This window comes from Rhea americana, unplaced genomic scaffold (assembly GCF_003343005.1).
Source record: "Rhea americana isolate MKP2758 unplaced genomic scaffold, rheAme1 scaffold_196, whole genome shotgun sequence".
Lineage (NCBI taxonomy): Eukaryota > Metazoa > Chordata > Aves > Rheiformes > Rheidae > Rhea > Rhea americana.
In genome coordinates, this window is record NW_028186105.1 from 1,043,481 (window position 1) to 1,058,127 (window position 14,647).

Below are 14,647 nucleotides of genomic sequence, written 5' to 3' on the forward strand. Positions count from 1 at the left end.
TCTGCAGTAAACTCAAGCTCCTTCAGTCTGTGCTTAGAGGTCAGGGTGTCCAGATGTCTGATCTATGCTGTTTTCCTTTGCAGGCCTCCTAAATGAGCTCACAACTTTCCAAAGCCCGAATGTTCCATCCCCTGCTCTTCTCCAGGACCATCTCTCTGGCCAAGAGTGGATTTTGAAACTCTTATAACACAGAATCACTCATGAATAATTCCCAGGATCCTCAGTGAACACAGCTCAGAGATAAATTAAAATGTGGTCCTTGCAGAAAGGAAAGAGGCAGAGCCTGGCTGCACTGATAGCAAGCTACAGGACTTGAACCCCCTCTTCCACATCCCAATAGCTGCAGTGCTGTCACCATTTCTCCAGTCACCACCACAGTTGCTTCCGGGCTGAACTGCAGATCTGAACACTTCTTGATATGAGGTTGACTAACCAATGGCTCTTTATGGTCATTATTTGCTTCAGACCACACTAGCACTGTTTTAAACACTGATCCCATAGCACACAAGATGCTAAAAGATACTCATTTTTGCCAAGAGCCTCCTGCATTTGATTTCCTATCAGCAGGGCTAGTTAGCAGTCTAGTTTGAAGCMAGATCAGCATGGAAAAGAGCTTCACTTCAACCATTCCCCATCATCCTTTAAAATATCCATGATTCCTAGCGTCTATGCTGAGATAGGGGGCAATGCAACCTAAACAGGGCAGATCATCCCTACCCCAAGTGAGAAATGGCAACAAAACCTGGCAACCCTCCAGCCTCCAATGCTAGGAATTCCCTGGAGGTAGCTGGTCTTGGTCAGGAGGGAGAGGCAGATGCTGGAGAATTGYGCAGCAGCTGGGAAATGAAACCAACCACTGCGAGAAGAGGGTGAATCTGTAGCTGTAGTGTATCCAGGACACTTCTGCTTTTGTTCTTTGCAATATAGTGGCTGTTATCCGTCACTGTAAATACTGACCAGTGCCTTTCCAAAAGCTGCATCAAATAAATAAAAGGTGGTGATGGGAAACCACAAGTTGCAGGGTCTTTCAAGAAAAACACTTGACTTCCTTGCCAAAGACCACCTCAGAGGCTCAGAAGACTCCCAAAAGCAAATGCTCCCTCTCTGGAGCATCATCTCCCCAGAGAGAGTGGGAACTGATGGCCTGATAGTTTAAACAAGATTAATGAATGTGCATGTAAACAAAGTTGCTAAGAGTGTGGGGACAGTCAGTGCACAGCCTAGCAGAAGAGGGGTTTTCCCAGCCAAAACATCTGCAAGGAGGAAATCTTGCTTTCTGTGGGAAAGCTGAGGAGAGATGTATTTAGTGGAGGAAGCAGACTGAAGGCTGAAGAGGGTAAGCCTCCCACACCAAGCAGCCATACTGCACCTTTATCTCTGCTACAGATCTGCTCTGAAACAACACAGCTGTCTGGGACCTTAAATTCCTCCAGAGAGTCACAGAATGGCCACCACACAGACAAAGGCTGGTCAGAGGGGACCAGGGACAAACCAACGTCACTAGAATCACCAGAAGACCTATTTTTATCCCTGGACCCTGTGTCCCAGATAGCCTTTGCAGAAAGGCTCTTTCAGCATGATCCAGAACCACTCCACATCCCACCCTTGTTCATGATGGGCAGGGAGAAGTACAGACCCATTTATGGGCTCCTCTGGTCTCCCTTGAGCCACCTGCCTCCTACTGCTCTGCCTTTGGTGGAGATAACACACCCCAGGCAGGCAAGGTGGTGTTCTGGAGGAAAGCATCCCCAGCTAACTGAGGACCCCCCTGATCTCAGTTCCCAAGTACTGGCAAGGGCACCACAACGCCAAGCAGRAAGAGAGACAGAAAAACCCGAGATTAGATATTTGCACGAGCTAGAGYTGAACAAAGACCCCAGGAAGAAGCAGTCTTCTGGCTGAGATAGTACTTATCTCAACAGATCTTCTACAGCTGAAGGAGAGCAAACTCAAGGCAATCCTTTAAGATGTATAGGCTGGAGGAATTATAAGATACTCCTGGCCTTGCATGTCCAACATCACTGTCAGGGAGGCCATGCTCCCCAAGGAGCAACATGAGCCTGCAAGTGAGAGGAGGTTCCTGTGGCACCAGTGTCTGGGAAGCGCAAACCCAGGCTTTTGAATCCCAGATGTCCCCAGGTAATTTCTCAGCCTCTGGTTCTCTCTCTCCATGGCACAAACATATTGTGAGGACAGGGATCCTGGGATCCTGGGATCTGGTCCTGTTCCAGGCCCTGGGATCTGGTGCTGTTCCATGCCAGGGTGAGCTTGGCTTGTGGCTGAGCCTACACTGCAATGAGCAGGAGTATCAGCTCCTTGTAAATGCACAGAACTGAGCTCTCCATGAGTATAAGAGTCCTCATACCAGGCAACTTCTGGGCTCAGTTTGACTCCAGGGTCCTGAGCCAGGCTTTGAGATTGTGTTAGGAAAAGCTCCTCAGTTCCCTGCTCCAGTCCTAGGGACCATCAACCAAGTAGCCAGACCACATCAGTGCAGGGGGAATCTCGAGGGTGCTCCCTGGTGCGTGGGAGAATAGTGGGCATTCAGGGCTTTCCACTGCCAGGAGACCTGTTCTTGCTCTCCAGCAAATGCTCTTGCACTGCTTTACAGTGCCTGACATCTGTGAAGGAGACTCCAGTGATAACCCCAGATCTTATGTGCAATACATGGATGGGGACGAGCCAGAATTATGGGAAATCCACCTCGCTTCATTTGAGTTATTTCTTTGGAGGAGTCTAATCAAAAATCCAGGCTCTGAAGGRCAGAATGAAACCAAAAAGATGATGGAGAAACAAAACTAAAAGCTCTAGTCAGGGGTGGGTCCTGCAAAGATCCAGGAAGGGAGTGGGAAGCCCCAGGCCCAGCATTTCCAGGCAAGTGAGAGGAGTATTGCCACCACAGTTCATGGGTGATGAGAACCAGAGGTGGTTGGATCATCAGCAGGATGCAGCTGGGCAGATGGGGAGCAGCAMATGCAGTGCTTTGGGGTCCACCCTGTCCAATGGGCTCCCCAGTGCAGTCATCTGCCCACAGAAAGACCACATTTCTCTGTGCCCTTGGCTCTTTTGTGCCAATGTTGAGCTGGAGGAACCTGTTGCCCGCACTCTGTATCCATCCCCAGGTCCCCTTGGTGCCAGGCTGGCAGGACACGGCTCCCATATCTGTGACTGCAGCCCTGCGCTCTCTGTGTCTGCTCTTAGGAAGCACTGGAGGATATTCAGCCACTTTTTGTGTTTGCTGATGGTGTGAGTTCCACGGACTCTGTTCTGTGAGTGGGTATCTGCATGCAGGTTGAGCATCCATCAAAATCCCATGAGATCCTTTGATTTCAAAAGAGCCTGAGATTTGTCCTGTTGCAGCAAGGGCTGGCTGGAGGGGAAGGTCCCTCACAGATGTGGGAAGTCCAAGCATCTGCTCTGCCCAGATATATAAAAGGCCATTTGAAAGAGAACAGAGCCTGAGAGTTTGCTATGTCTCAGGATAAGGTAAAAAATGGCCTGCTACATTTGTAGCAACATAAGACTAAAAGTAGGCAAGGTGGAAAAGCTCAAAGCCCTTGGACAGTTTGTGTAGGAATGAAACAAAAAGTCTTATGGATACAGGGTTAAAAGCAGGTTATATCATCATGCCATAGGACATGGGTTGTGGGTGCATTCAGAACCTAAAATCCCTTTCTGTTCCACCTTTCTCCATGCTCTGACTCCTGTGCTCAAAGGCAAATGCTTTCTACCAAGTCTTCATGCTAACAGCACATCTCAAGGGGCAGACTGTCACCAAGGGGACCTGGGGATGGATACAGAGCCTGGGCAACAGATTCCTCCAGGCCAGTGTAAAAGCTGTAGCTAAGCAAGCTTCTTGTCAAAAACTGGTTCTCTGGTGGCCTCTGTGAAATGAGCTGAGCAGGTTTCAATTGACCCTGCATAGTCTGGAGGATAAAAGTTCCTCCTGCTTCCTCAGATGCCCAACTGGACAATACCACCAGAGACAGTCCAGCCACAGGAAGAGGGCTGCAGGGATGGTGCCAGAGGGAGGATGAGTCCTACTCAGGGGTCCACAGCCTGTACTGGCATCAGCCCATTGGATAAATTTCAGGTGAAAGTGTCCAGACAAGCAGCACCAGTGACAACATGTTGGAAAAGAATGGGGAGCAAGTAGGGACCTGGAGAGGATAGATGCCAGTCCTGGATCCTTTCCATCATCCACATGGGCTGTCAATTAGGCAAGAATGAACGGTGTGATGAGCAGAGACAAATGGGGCTTTTCACTTCCTGTCTTCCTGCCCTTCCCAACCATCCACCAGGTCACATCCTGGCACAGCTGCTGAGAGCAGAAAGCCTAGGCAGGTGCCTGAACTCCTGCTAGTCAGATCCAGCACTGGTGCCAAGGGAGCTGTGTCCATGGAGAGCAGCCCCTTGTCATGGCACCAGGCAGAGGAAAACACAAGCGCAGGCACTAGCCCTTCCGCTGGTGAAGGAACCTTTAGCATGCTGCCAATGCTGCTCACCTCACCTCATTAAGAGGAGGGTGCACTTTGGCACAGGGCCAAGCCTCTTCTGCCTCAGGCCTGGCCAGGCTCTCTGTGTTTGTCCGAAGAAGAATCTCTTCTTGTAGATTTGCTGTGGTCGGTTATTACCAGGAGGGCTAACACTGACTGCAGTTGCTGGGAGCTGTGCAAGCCAGAGGGTGAGTGGGAAGCCTCTCCATTCTCCTGCACTGCTGCCTCTTGCAGCTTCCCATTGGAGAATTTAACACTGTCACCTAAGTAGACRACAGTACAGCTCAGCAACAGGAGACAGCTGGACCAGAGCTCTCCAGTCGTTCCAAGAGCAAATTTTGCAACATGAGATGCCTTTGCTATGGACCAGTCTATACCTTTTCTCCTACCTCCTATTCAGGAATGTCATTGACAGGTTGGACCCTAAGGCGTCAACTGGGCAGATGGTGCCTGCTGTGTCATGCATCCCCTGAATGCAGCCTGGGAAGCATCCAAGACAGCTTTCATCACATGTGCAAGAGACAGAAGTTCTCTCCTGATCCCAGCTGTGAGACCTGGGAGAGAACAGCCCAGAGCATGTTTAATTTGCTTGTATAGCTGCAGCCTTGCTTCTCTTTCCTGGTCTTGTGCACAGTCATCAGGCAAGAGGTTGTTTTGTCAACTCCTTTGGAAAGCTTTTTGATTATAATGTCTTATTAGTCCATGACTTGAGAAATGAAGGTCCCTAACACGGATAAAGGACTGTGTGCGATTTGATCCGTGCTCCAGAATACCACAAACTGATCCATGCAACATAACCCCAGAGCTTCTGAGGGCGTGTCAACATCATACTGCAATGGATCCTGATCCTGCCACACTAACTTCTGCAAGTGAGGTGATGTTAAAAAAAAAAGAATAGACAAACATGGTGGAAGACAGAAAAAAATAGGAAGACTTGGAAGACTTCTACTGAAACTTGCTCTTGTCTGGGACCAAAGGTTTTTGACCCAGCAGTGCTTGGCCACTTTCTTCAAGAAAAGTGACTGCTTCCCTCCAAAGAGATCATTGACATTTTTTATAAGAAAAACTCACTCTGCAGTTTACTTAGTACTGAGCCTTGCCATTTTTTGACAGATTTCCAAGAGACAGGCTCTGGAGTGGGGACAGCTGCTGCAGGGCTGGAGGAGGAACACCCAGCCTGGCTTCATACCTGCTTCAGTCCTGGCTGATCTGGATCAGTGGGCTCTGCTCTCCAGGACAGCACGTCCCCCTGTCTTAACACAGCTGCTCCATCACCCAGGGGTCAGGGCTGTCTGGTGGTGGAGCTGGGGCCTACGTTATCACACATACAAAAGACAAGGACCTGGAAGGGATTTGTGATGTACAGCTGCATTGCTGAGATGGGCATGTTTACTGGCCTGAAAGACCTGGGATCCACAGGCTTTGCAGCCACACTCTTACAGGGAACTTGGCCAAGCAGCTCTGCATGTCCTGATGGAAATGGGAACCTACCTCCAATGTTAGGGAGTTTGGTGCATGCCTCTTCTCCCTCAACTTTGCAAGAAACTGGGCTAGGCTGCAGAGCACTRTGCTCTTTGCCAGGGGAGCCTCTAGCCAAGGATGAACCTAATCTGTCTCAGGCTTGCTGCCACAGTCCCTTTCTGCAGCCTCTGTCCTCTGGGACCCCAGGCACCAGCTGCAGCAGCTCAGTCCAGCCTGAGATCCACCCTGACCATCCTCCCCCTCCCCAGGCATGGCCCCTCACTGGGTCACTGAGCGAGCAGCAGGAAGGCTTCTGCCAAAGCAAGCACCAGTTATTCTCCTTTCCCGCTCCCACTGTTTGTCTTGGCCTCTTCCCATACCAGCCGTCTTCCTCTTCCTCCTCCTCCTCAGGATTGGGTTTCTGGAACTGTCACTAAATCTAATGAGCTGGGACAGAGCYGATGCAAAGGCTCTGGGAAAGCAAGAGACAGCTGATCCCAGGGCATTACATGTGCTCAGATACCATGGAGGAGGGCCTGGAGGGGGGGGGTGTCGCAACTGAAACTAAAATCTCTGACATCAGACCAAGTGGTCCAGCAGAGAAAAAGGGCTGTGCAGCCCAGCTTCTGCACTACCATGGGCATCCTCCTCAGGACAAGTCAGTGGCTGTGTGGGCTCCTTCACTTGTGGCTGCTTGTTTGCTGGAAGGTGCTGTGCCCCCATCCCATAGCCATGATGGTCATGATCCCAGCATGTCCCCATCCCATAGTCGTGATGGCCTTGATCCCAGCATCCATACGATGCACACAGTCATGGAAGAGGGAACCCCAGGAGATCCAAATGCCCCCCTCAAAGCAATGAAGCCCAGTAAAGCATCCAGACCAGGTAGAAGCCCATCTCATATTTTGCCCTGGCCTTGCCCCCACATAGGGAAGTGCTGTTTACAGGCCAGTTGCTGATAAACCCCAGCTCTTTCTGAGGAGGTCTCCTGCCCATCAGGAAGGTGCTTTGTTCCCCATTCCAAAGAGGAAGTTGACAAAGCCACAGCCAGCTGAACAGAGCAGGTTGTGTCTGTGCYGGCCCTGCCTCCAGGGCCAGCTGGCACAGACCAGTCCATGTCCATAATGTGAAACTTCTTTGAGCAAGGTGGTCACATCCCTCCTACCTCTCAGGAATGGTTCCATTTCCAGGCTGTGCCCAGCTCAAAATGGGGCATTGCCAGTTGGCTGGGACCAAAACCATGCGAGGCACWGTGCTAAAAATTTAACTAGGTGGACAGTCATGTTTGACACTGCAGCCTTCAGCAGRAAGAGTATGATTTGCAACAGTGGCAAGCAGTGGTATCTGCCAGCTATGTCTAACCCTGCTTGTGCACATTTGGCCAATGCTTTGGTAAGACAAAACAGTTTTATTCAAACATTGCATGGCCTGGATGAGATGCAATGCTACTTTGAGACAGTAAGTCCCAGGGCAGACTGACATATCCTGAGAGACCTCACTATCCACAGTCCCAGTGCACAAACCCAGGAGAGCCAAGGCACAGTGGCAAAACAACCACGGASTCCCAAGCTCACTGGTGACATGGGGCAGGAGCCTGTGGATGCCCTCTATGACTCATCCTTGAGGATTCCCTGGGGTCTTTGCCAGCCTCCATTTCCCCAAAATCTCTTTCCTGTCCCTAGCACCCAGATGGCACTGAGCCTCTCAGGGGGACTGGAAGAGCTGTTATGCCTCACTTTCCCTTTGACACAAGGGCAAAGCTCCTGTTCCTACAGCTCCATAGCAGGTGCTACTGTTTGGCATCTGTGCTCTTTCTCCCGCCCTGCTGTCCATGATCCATCAGAGCACTCCTGTAGCTGCATGACCCAAGGCATCTGCCCACGCTCCTGACAGCAGCCCACATCAGAAGCTCTGCTGCCTGTGAGCTGGGGAGTGCTGGCCCAGCARCCGTGCAGTGGGATTGTACTGCTTTGATCTGCACGGCGCAATACTCCCTCATTTTCCTCTTCAACCCATCTCTGCCAAGCGGTACAGCCTCCCAGAGACCAGCTCAGGCAGCCTTGTCTAGCAGCACATAGCAGGGCAGCAGCTGGACCACGGTTTTGAGGGGCTTCTGGAAAAGATCTGAAGCCCAGCTCCTGGAAGAAGTGCCCTTCACCCTTTGAAAGTCCCTTTTCCTTTCCCGGTGCCCAGCTCAGCCTCCTTGTCCCCATGCTGTAAGAGGGAGCACTGACTGCAAGCAAGCAAGCCTTGCAAGGCACTGTCTCACCCCCATGCTCACGGCTGGATTTGGGACTCAAATACAAAGCAGGTCAACCATCTGTTTACTTTTTTTTTCAGTTTATTTAACAAAATCACAGCAAAATAAGAAAGAGAGAGAAGMAGCAGGTTGCACCCATAATCGTTGCCTCAGACAGATCTAGCAGCAAACACCTGAGCATGTTGCAAATGCTTCTCACACGTCACTGGCCAGGAAGGAGCTTGGGACTTTGGGAAGAAGTGAAGCATTGATAACTGGCCTATTTCCGAACCGCTGCAACTAGGAGTCAGCACACAAGTTGTCACCATCATGCTGGTGCCCATCACTCATTTTCCTCAGGCAGACAAGGCCATGGGTCAAGCGCTGCAGCAGATGCCAGTGTCACACTGCAGACACCCACTGATGGCAGGGCTGAGCAAACCCGGTGCACTTTTGCTTGGCTGCCACAGCCACCGGCACTGCCATTACTGGCTCCAATTCCACCTGTGTAAGAAAAGGCAGGAAAGGAAAAACTGCAGGGCTTGAGAGTGGAACTGCACCAGCAGTGTTGTGCTCTGAGGGGGTCCAGGTCACACGTGGTGAGAGACAGACGCCGTGGATGGCTAGTGAAGGTTATTCCTATCCTTCCCTGTGGCCCTTGCACTGTTCTGCCCTGCCAGCTCCTCTTAGGCCACAGAAGAGCTCAGGCCCAGACATGGGGATGGARAATTAGGAACAAACAAGCCTGTGCTGGAGGCCACAGCAGCTGCTCCAAAGGGAAGGCTGAGACCCCTCAAACTCATCCTGCAGAACAATCCACCAACCAGCTTCCAGTCCATTCCTGAATGCAGCGGAGGCAAAACCCCGAGGCTTGGGGCAGCTGCAGCCCACATGCCACCAACCTGGCTCTGCTCACGAGGTTGCTTCTTGCTGGGGGCTCAGTCCAGTAGCCCCTGACTCAGCCGGACGCAGGTTTCTCAATCACATCGGAGACAGAGTGAAGAAGAGAGAGCAGGCGGGGCTCTGTGCAGCCCCRCGCACTAGCACAAGTCCTGAGGAGGGTCGGCCGCACACCCTGCGCCTGGAAGGGGAAGCAGGCCGGCTTCACAAGCTTCRGATTCACAGATGGGAGCTGGCCCCGGCTACAGGCATTGGGTCCAGCTGCAGGCTTCTTCAGAGCCTATATGCCTTGAGATTTGGCCTAGGGAAGTGAAAAATCCAGCAATGGGTGAGCATGATGCCTCAGCGGCAGGACTCCCTTCCCTGGTGTCTGGGCAGTCRCTGAGGATTTCCTCCGCTGGCCAAACCGCGGTGGCAAAGCGGAGGGACGGCTGTGTGCATCTGGTTACAAAAGCACCGCAACCTCATCCTGGGTATCCTTGCACAAGGCCATAATYCCTCTTGGCATCCGAATTTCCTGGACCACCAAGCAATGGACACTGCTGTGGGAARCCAAACTGCAAAAAAGATGCAGGGAGGTGCAGCTGAAAAGGTGAGGGTTGCTTTGCTCCTCTTCTGCAGCCTTCCCAAATCAGAGCAGTGCCACATCTCTGGGGCAGGGTGGCAAGCTGGGACCTGGCAGGGTCTGCCTGCCACTAGCGTCATGGACRTGCCTATGAGGACTTGCAGAGCACTCACTAAACTCATTGCAAACTGTCCCTTTGCTCTTGTGAAGCKGTACATGCAGCATTTCAGCTCAGGGAGGCCCTGGAGGCAGTCACCTTTGCCAGGCTGGTAGGAGATAGTTACTGGCTATGATAGTGCCAGGGCCAGATTTATCTGGGGTGGAAGACTTGGAAGGAGGAGGGGTGGAAACTGAGACAAATTATCCATGCCTATCCATGATATGCTGCAACATCCCCCTGGCTCTGACCAGCACCCCAGTCAGACTGGGAAAATCCTATTTGGTGTCAGATTAAACCTGCCCACGGGCTGCCCCAATGCCCAGCCACAAAGCTGAGCCAAGGCAGGCTGAGGGCCAGCTCTTACCTTCCTGGTGGAGCTGGTGTCCAGCTTCTCTCGAAGTCGAATCACCCATGGGGCTTGCAAGGGGGCACAGAGGTGCTTGCCTCTCATGGTGATGAACCTGACAGGCCCACAGAAGAAAAGGAAGACCTGAGCAGGATTCCCTGGTGATGTTCCAGCAGGGCCTGAGCCCTCACCCTTCGCCTCCACCACTGCCCTGGCACAGGATGCAAGGCAAAGCACTGCACTCCTCTGCCCTGCCTTGAGATGAGTTTCTTCCCTGTCTTTTTTCCCAGGTGTTCCCCTTCCAGCAGGTCTTTCTTGTTCTGTTTGGGCCTCTGATCTCCAAGRTATTCCCTTCTCTTCCCCATCCATTCCATTCCCTCACCTCTAAACTCTGCCTCATCTCTCTCYATAGCCTCTCTCCACCCTGCTCAGCCTCCCTCCCTGCAGGGTCCCTCCCTGGGGCATGGCCAGCCTGGGTGTCTTACACAGTGGCGGGGATGACACAGCCGTCCTGCACCAGCTGTATCCGGTAGTCCTGCACTATCCACCATGGGATAGGATTCTCACTCGTCCTCAGGCAGCAGTCCACAACGTTGTTCCCGCTGGACACTGGGGGAGGAATGTAACATGTGGGCTGAGGTTGCTCCCCACAGACCAGTTGCAGCTTCACCACCCCAGGTGCTCCTGCCAGTCTGAGCTCCCTACGCCCTGGTCCGTTGGGACCAGCACTGGTGGAGTGAATTCTCTACACTCAGCCAGGCTGAGCTCAGGAACAACAAATTGGGCWGGAGTATGAAAAGCAGGAGCAATTTCTAGCTAGGGAATATTGCTGTTGTCTAAGCRGGTGGACTCAGAATCTGTGTGAACCACGGGCCCACGGGCTACAGGGCTGCCCCGTGCAGAGCTGAGTGGGATGGTGCCCATGCTAGCTCAGCGCAGAGCTCAGTGCTTCCGCTCCTGCCACGAGCCGTGCCCTTGCACACAGCCCTGATCGCAAATGCACGCTCGAGTTTTATTGGATCCACTCCCTCGCGCTGGGAGCCCTTTGCCTCCTTCCAACAGAAAGCAAAAAAACCTGAGAAACAGCAGGCTGGAGAAGAGCACCCCTCCTGCACATGTGGCTGCCTCCTGCCTCCCTGGAGCCAGCGTGTGCCAGCCAGCAGGGCAGGATGAAGGCATTCGTCTGGCTCTGGGGCACCGTGATACAGACGCAGAAAACGCCTGTCCCTGAGGGGCAGGAATGACTTTGTCTGTATTTGCTTAAGCTATACCTCCTTTTGCAATTACCCCATTACCAGCCCACCCCACACCAATCAGTCCTGTTACAGCTGAGGGATGTGACTGCACTTCATGGCAGCGTAGGGGAACCCAGCCATCCTCCAAGCAACTGTTAATGCCCAGCAGGGCTGGCAATGCCCTGGGATGCCTATAACTCTCTACAACTTTGCAGGCCCAGGAGATACTTGCTCATCCCCTGAGTTACCCCACACCGAAAAGGCAACTTCATTTCCCAGGCCAGAGAGGAACACGTTTCCCTTGGTGTGCTGGACCCACACCAGTCCTGCTCTGGCAGGGGCATGTGGGGCTGAGGCAATCCCAGCCTGGTCTGCACAGACTGGGCTAGGGCACTGGGAGGCAGGATTGCTCCACAGCCTTTCCCAAGTCCAGCCTTTCCCCTTCCTGCCCTGCAAGATCCTTCCTGGACTTTGGGCAGGACAGAGTCCCTCTGGAATAGGATACAAGCAGAAGACTCAGAAGGGCTGTGACACAGTCCCAGTGACGGGTTCTTCTAAATGTCTGCTGGAAACCCAAAAAGGGACAAGAAGCTGGTTCCTTTCCCTTCTGCAAGTAAAGCACCCAAAGAGGTTCCCTCTTACCTTTCAGGACACATCCCAGCACCAGGAGGCTGAGGCACAGCAGATTCGGGTGCTGCATTTTGCTGCTGACTTCAGGCAGGAGTTGGGCTGGGAGCCGGCAGCGGTCCTCCGGACAGGAGAGGTGAGCACTCTGAACTGCTTCCCTGTGCTCTCATGCTGGTGCTCCGCTGCCTATTTATCCTTCCAGTCCGTGGCTTTCACTTTCTTTTATAGAAGGGTGGGAAGTTGCAACAAGTCTTGCCAGAGGCTGGGTTGCAATCTTCTAACAGTTCCCAAAGGTCCTGGCTGTGTTTCCTGCAGCCAGCTGCTCTCCAGTCTGGAAGCAAACACCTTCATGTCCTCTCTGCTGATGGTAGCCTGGGCACAGGGCCTGTTGGTCAGAGCCAGGGTTGCCCTGGTGTCCCCTCCACCTGAGAAAGCCCATTTGAGYCCAGGGCAGGCCCATCTGAGATTTCATCCTGCACATTTCCCAGTGCTTCCTCCAAGAAATCTCTGAGATGTTCCCAAATGGTCAACCCTCATCAACCTTTCTGAGGTCAGAAAGAGGGCCTCAGACCCTCTCCCAAGATACGTCTCTGTGCTGGAAGAATCTGCTTTGCTGCTCGGCTCTTGGGGTTTGCCTTGATCCCCTGGGTCTCCCTGACCCAGTCACAGGAGCCAGCTGACTCCTCCTGCCCTCCCCAAAGCCTGGGTGCTCAGCACATCTATAGCACAGTGTCTGACCACTCTGGCTCCAGGTCATCTCCATGCTSGCATTGGCAGGGAGGAGATCCGGCCTGCGTGCTCTGCTCCAAGGCCACAAGCTCACTTGTCAAAAGGCAGCATGCTTCCAGGCATCTCAGCCAGCAGGCCAGCAACCAATGGCAACTACAGACTTTTCTGGAAACAAATTTCTTGACACAAGAGCAGAAATCCCTGCGGAGGCTATCTGCACTGTTGCAGAGCAGTTCCTTGGCTGTGCAGGCACTACAGGGGGCAAAGACCAGTGCTTCTCTTGCAAATCTGCACTGCAGTCCTGCACTCAGGACCATTTTCTCYTGGAGAAGATGGATCATCATCAGGTCAGTGCCTCCTGCGGTGAGGTCCCTTAACCAGCCTGCTTCAGTCCTGATAGATGGCATACAGGATGCTGAGAGCAGTTGGTCTGTGCAGCCTGGGGAAGGGAAGGTGAAGGGGTCTCTTTGTTATCAGCAATTGCCTGATATGGGTTTGGAGAGGCACCAGAGTCAGCACCTACTTGGAGGGGCCAAGGGACAGGGTGGGAAGCAGCAGCACAAGCTGCATCAGGGGAAATTCCCATTAGCTACCAGTAAAAAATGTTCCCAGTGAAGATGGCCAAACCATAGAGCAAGATCTTTGTCCCTCCACCTTCTCCCTTGCTGCAGGCTTGGCCTTTCATTGCTCCTTGATGAGGAGCGCTGCGGAGCTCTTACACRGTGACAAGCACCCATCTGGTGACAAGCCACAGGGTTGAGACTTGAATAGGTTAGTGGTTCCCTGGGCTCTTCCTGGATGTATAAATCCTGCAGCTAGAGAACTCTGGCCCTTCACCAATCCACAGTAAAAAGCAAGAGGAGGCYCCAGCTGTGCCCTCAGCCAAGATGCCCCTGTCACTGCACCACCACAGGCTCCCACCATGGGAGAGATGCACCAAAGCCCTGTATCCAACTGCTCCCATGCCCCAGCAGGCTATCCCCATGACAGACAGATTAGGAAGGTGCCAGTGGGCAGGGCRAACAGTAAAAACAGGATGTACCAGATTAACTTCAGTCAGCACCTGCTTCTTTTTATCACTCACAAACCCTCTTTATCAGAGRGACATCTTGGCTGACAGAGAGGAAATGTAGGCAGCAGAGGATTAGCATCAGTCATCAGCCCCAGCCTTGTTGGGAGTTTTGGGGATGCAGGCTGGCTCTTGGACCTGGTTTCCATTGATCTTCCCAGGGTTGTGCTGAGGACAGCCCACAGCAGGGAGGATGATAGCTGCTGGCTGCTGACCACTGGGAACAAACTCTTTTAATCTGGAGCCCGTTCTTCCCAAGAGGGGCTCTGCCAGAGCGGTGTCGCGCAGGCGGCAGTGCAGGGGGAGCTGACGATGAACCCTGGGCTCCTTGCACATTCAGTGRGTTTTGCTGCTTCTGGAGCATGCCCAAGGGCTGGCAAGTTCACCAGGGTGGTGTGGGTCCCCTCATGAGAACCACCTCCAGGCACTGCTAGGGTCCAGGTCCCCCATGGCAAGTGGGTCTGGTTCAGCCACTTCCCCAGCACAAGGGACTCCTGGCTGTGGCTGGCTCCAGGGTAGCCACATGTGTCCGTGTGTCTCGTCTTGGAAATACATCCTGGTGTGGGTTAACCCCTYAACTGCCATCAGCTGCCGGCGACCTGAGCCAGGTGGTGGGGACTCCTGCTCATGCTCATGAGCCACTCGCAGTCCTTGCTGACACATGGCTGGGAAAGAGAGGCTCAGGCTCCTTCCAGGAGCTGTCTGTGTGCCAAGTGGGTGAAAGCCCAGCCTGCCCCCCAGCAAAGGCTCCAGAGGGTGAGGAAAGGGGCTTTCCGCTGGCATTGTGAAAGGGGGATGGGGTGGGTTTCTCCCTGTGCTG

The 14,647-nt window shown here is 53.0% G+C and overlaps 1 protein-coding gene across 1 annotated transcript; it reads right to left on the reverse strand.

Annotated features, from left to right (window-relative positions):
* Nucleotides 1-8,321: 8,321 nt before the first annotated feature.
* On the reverse strand, nt 8,322-12,175 carry CCL19 (C-C motif chemokine ligand 19). The gene is made up of 4 exons (XM_085303072.1): nt 12,045-12,175; nt 10,653-10,776; nt 10,186-10,282; nt 8,322-9,397 (listed from the first exon to the last, which is right to left on the reverse strand). Exons 1-4 carry the CDS (start codon nt 12,100-12,102, stop codon nt 9,377-9,379), a joined length of 300 nt encoding a protein of 99 aa, XP_085159198.1. The 5' UTR covers nt 12,103-12,175; the 3' UTR covers nt 8,322-9,376.
* Nucleotides 12,176-14,647: the final 2,472 nt, after the last annotated feature.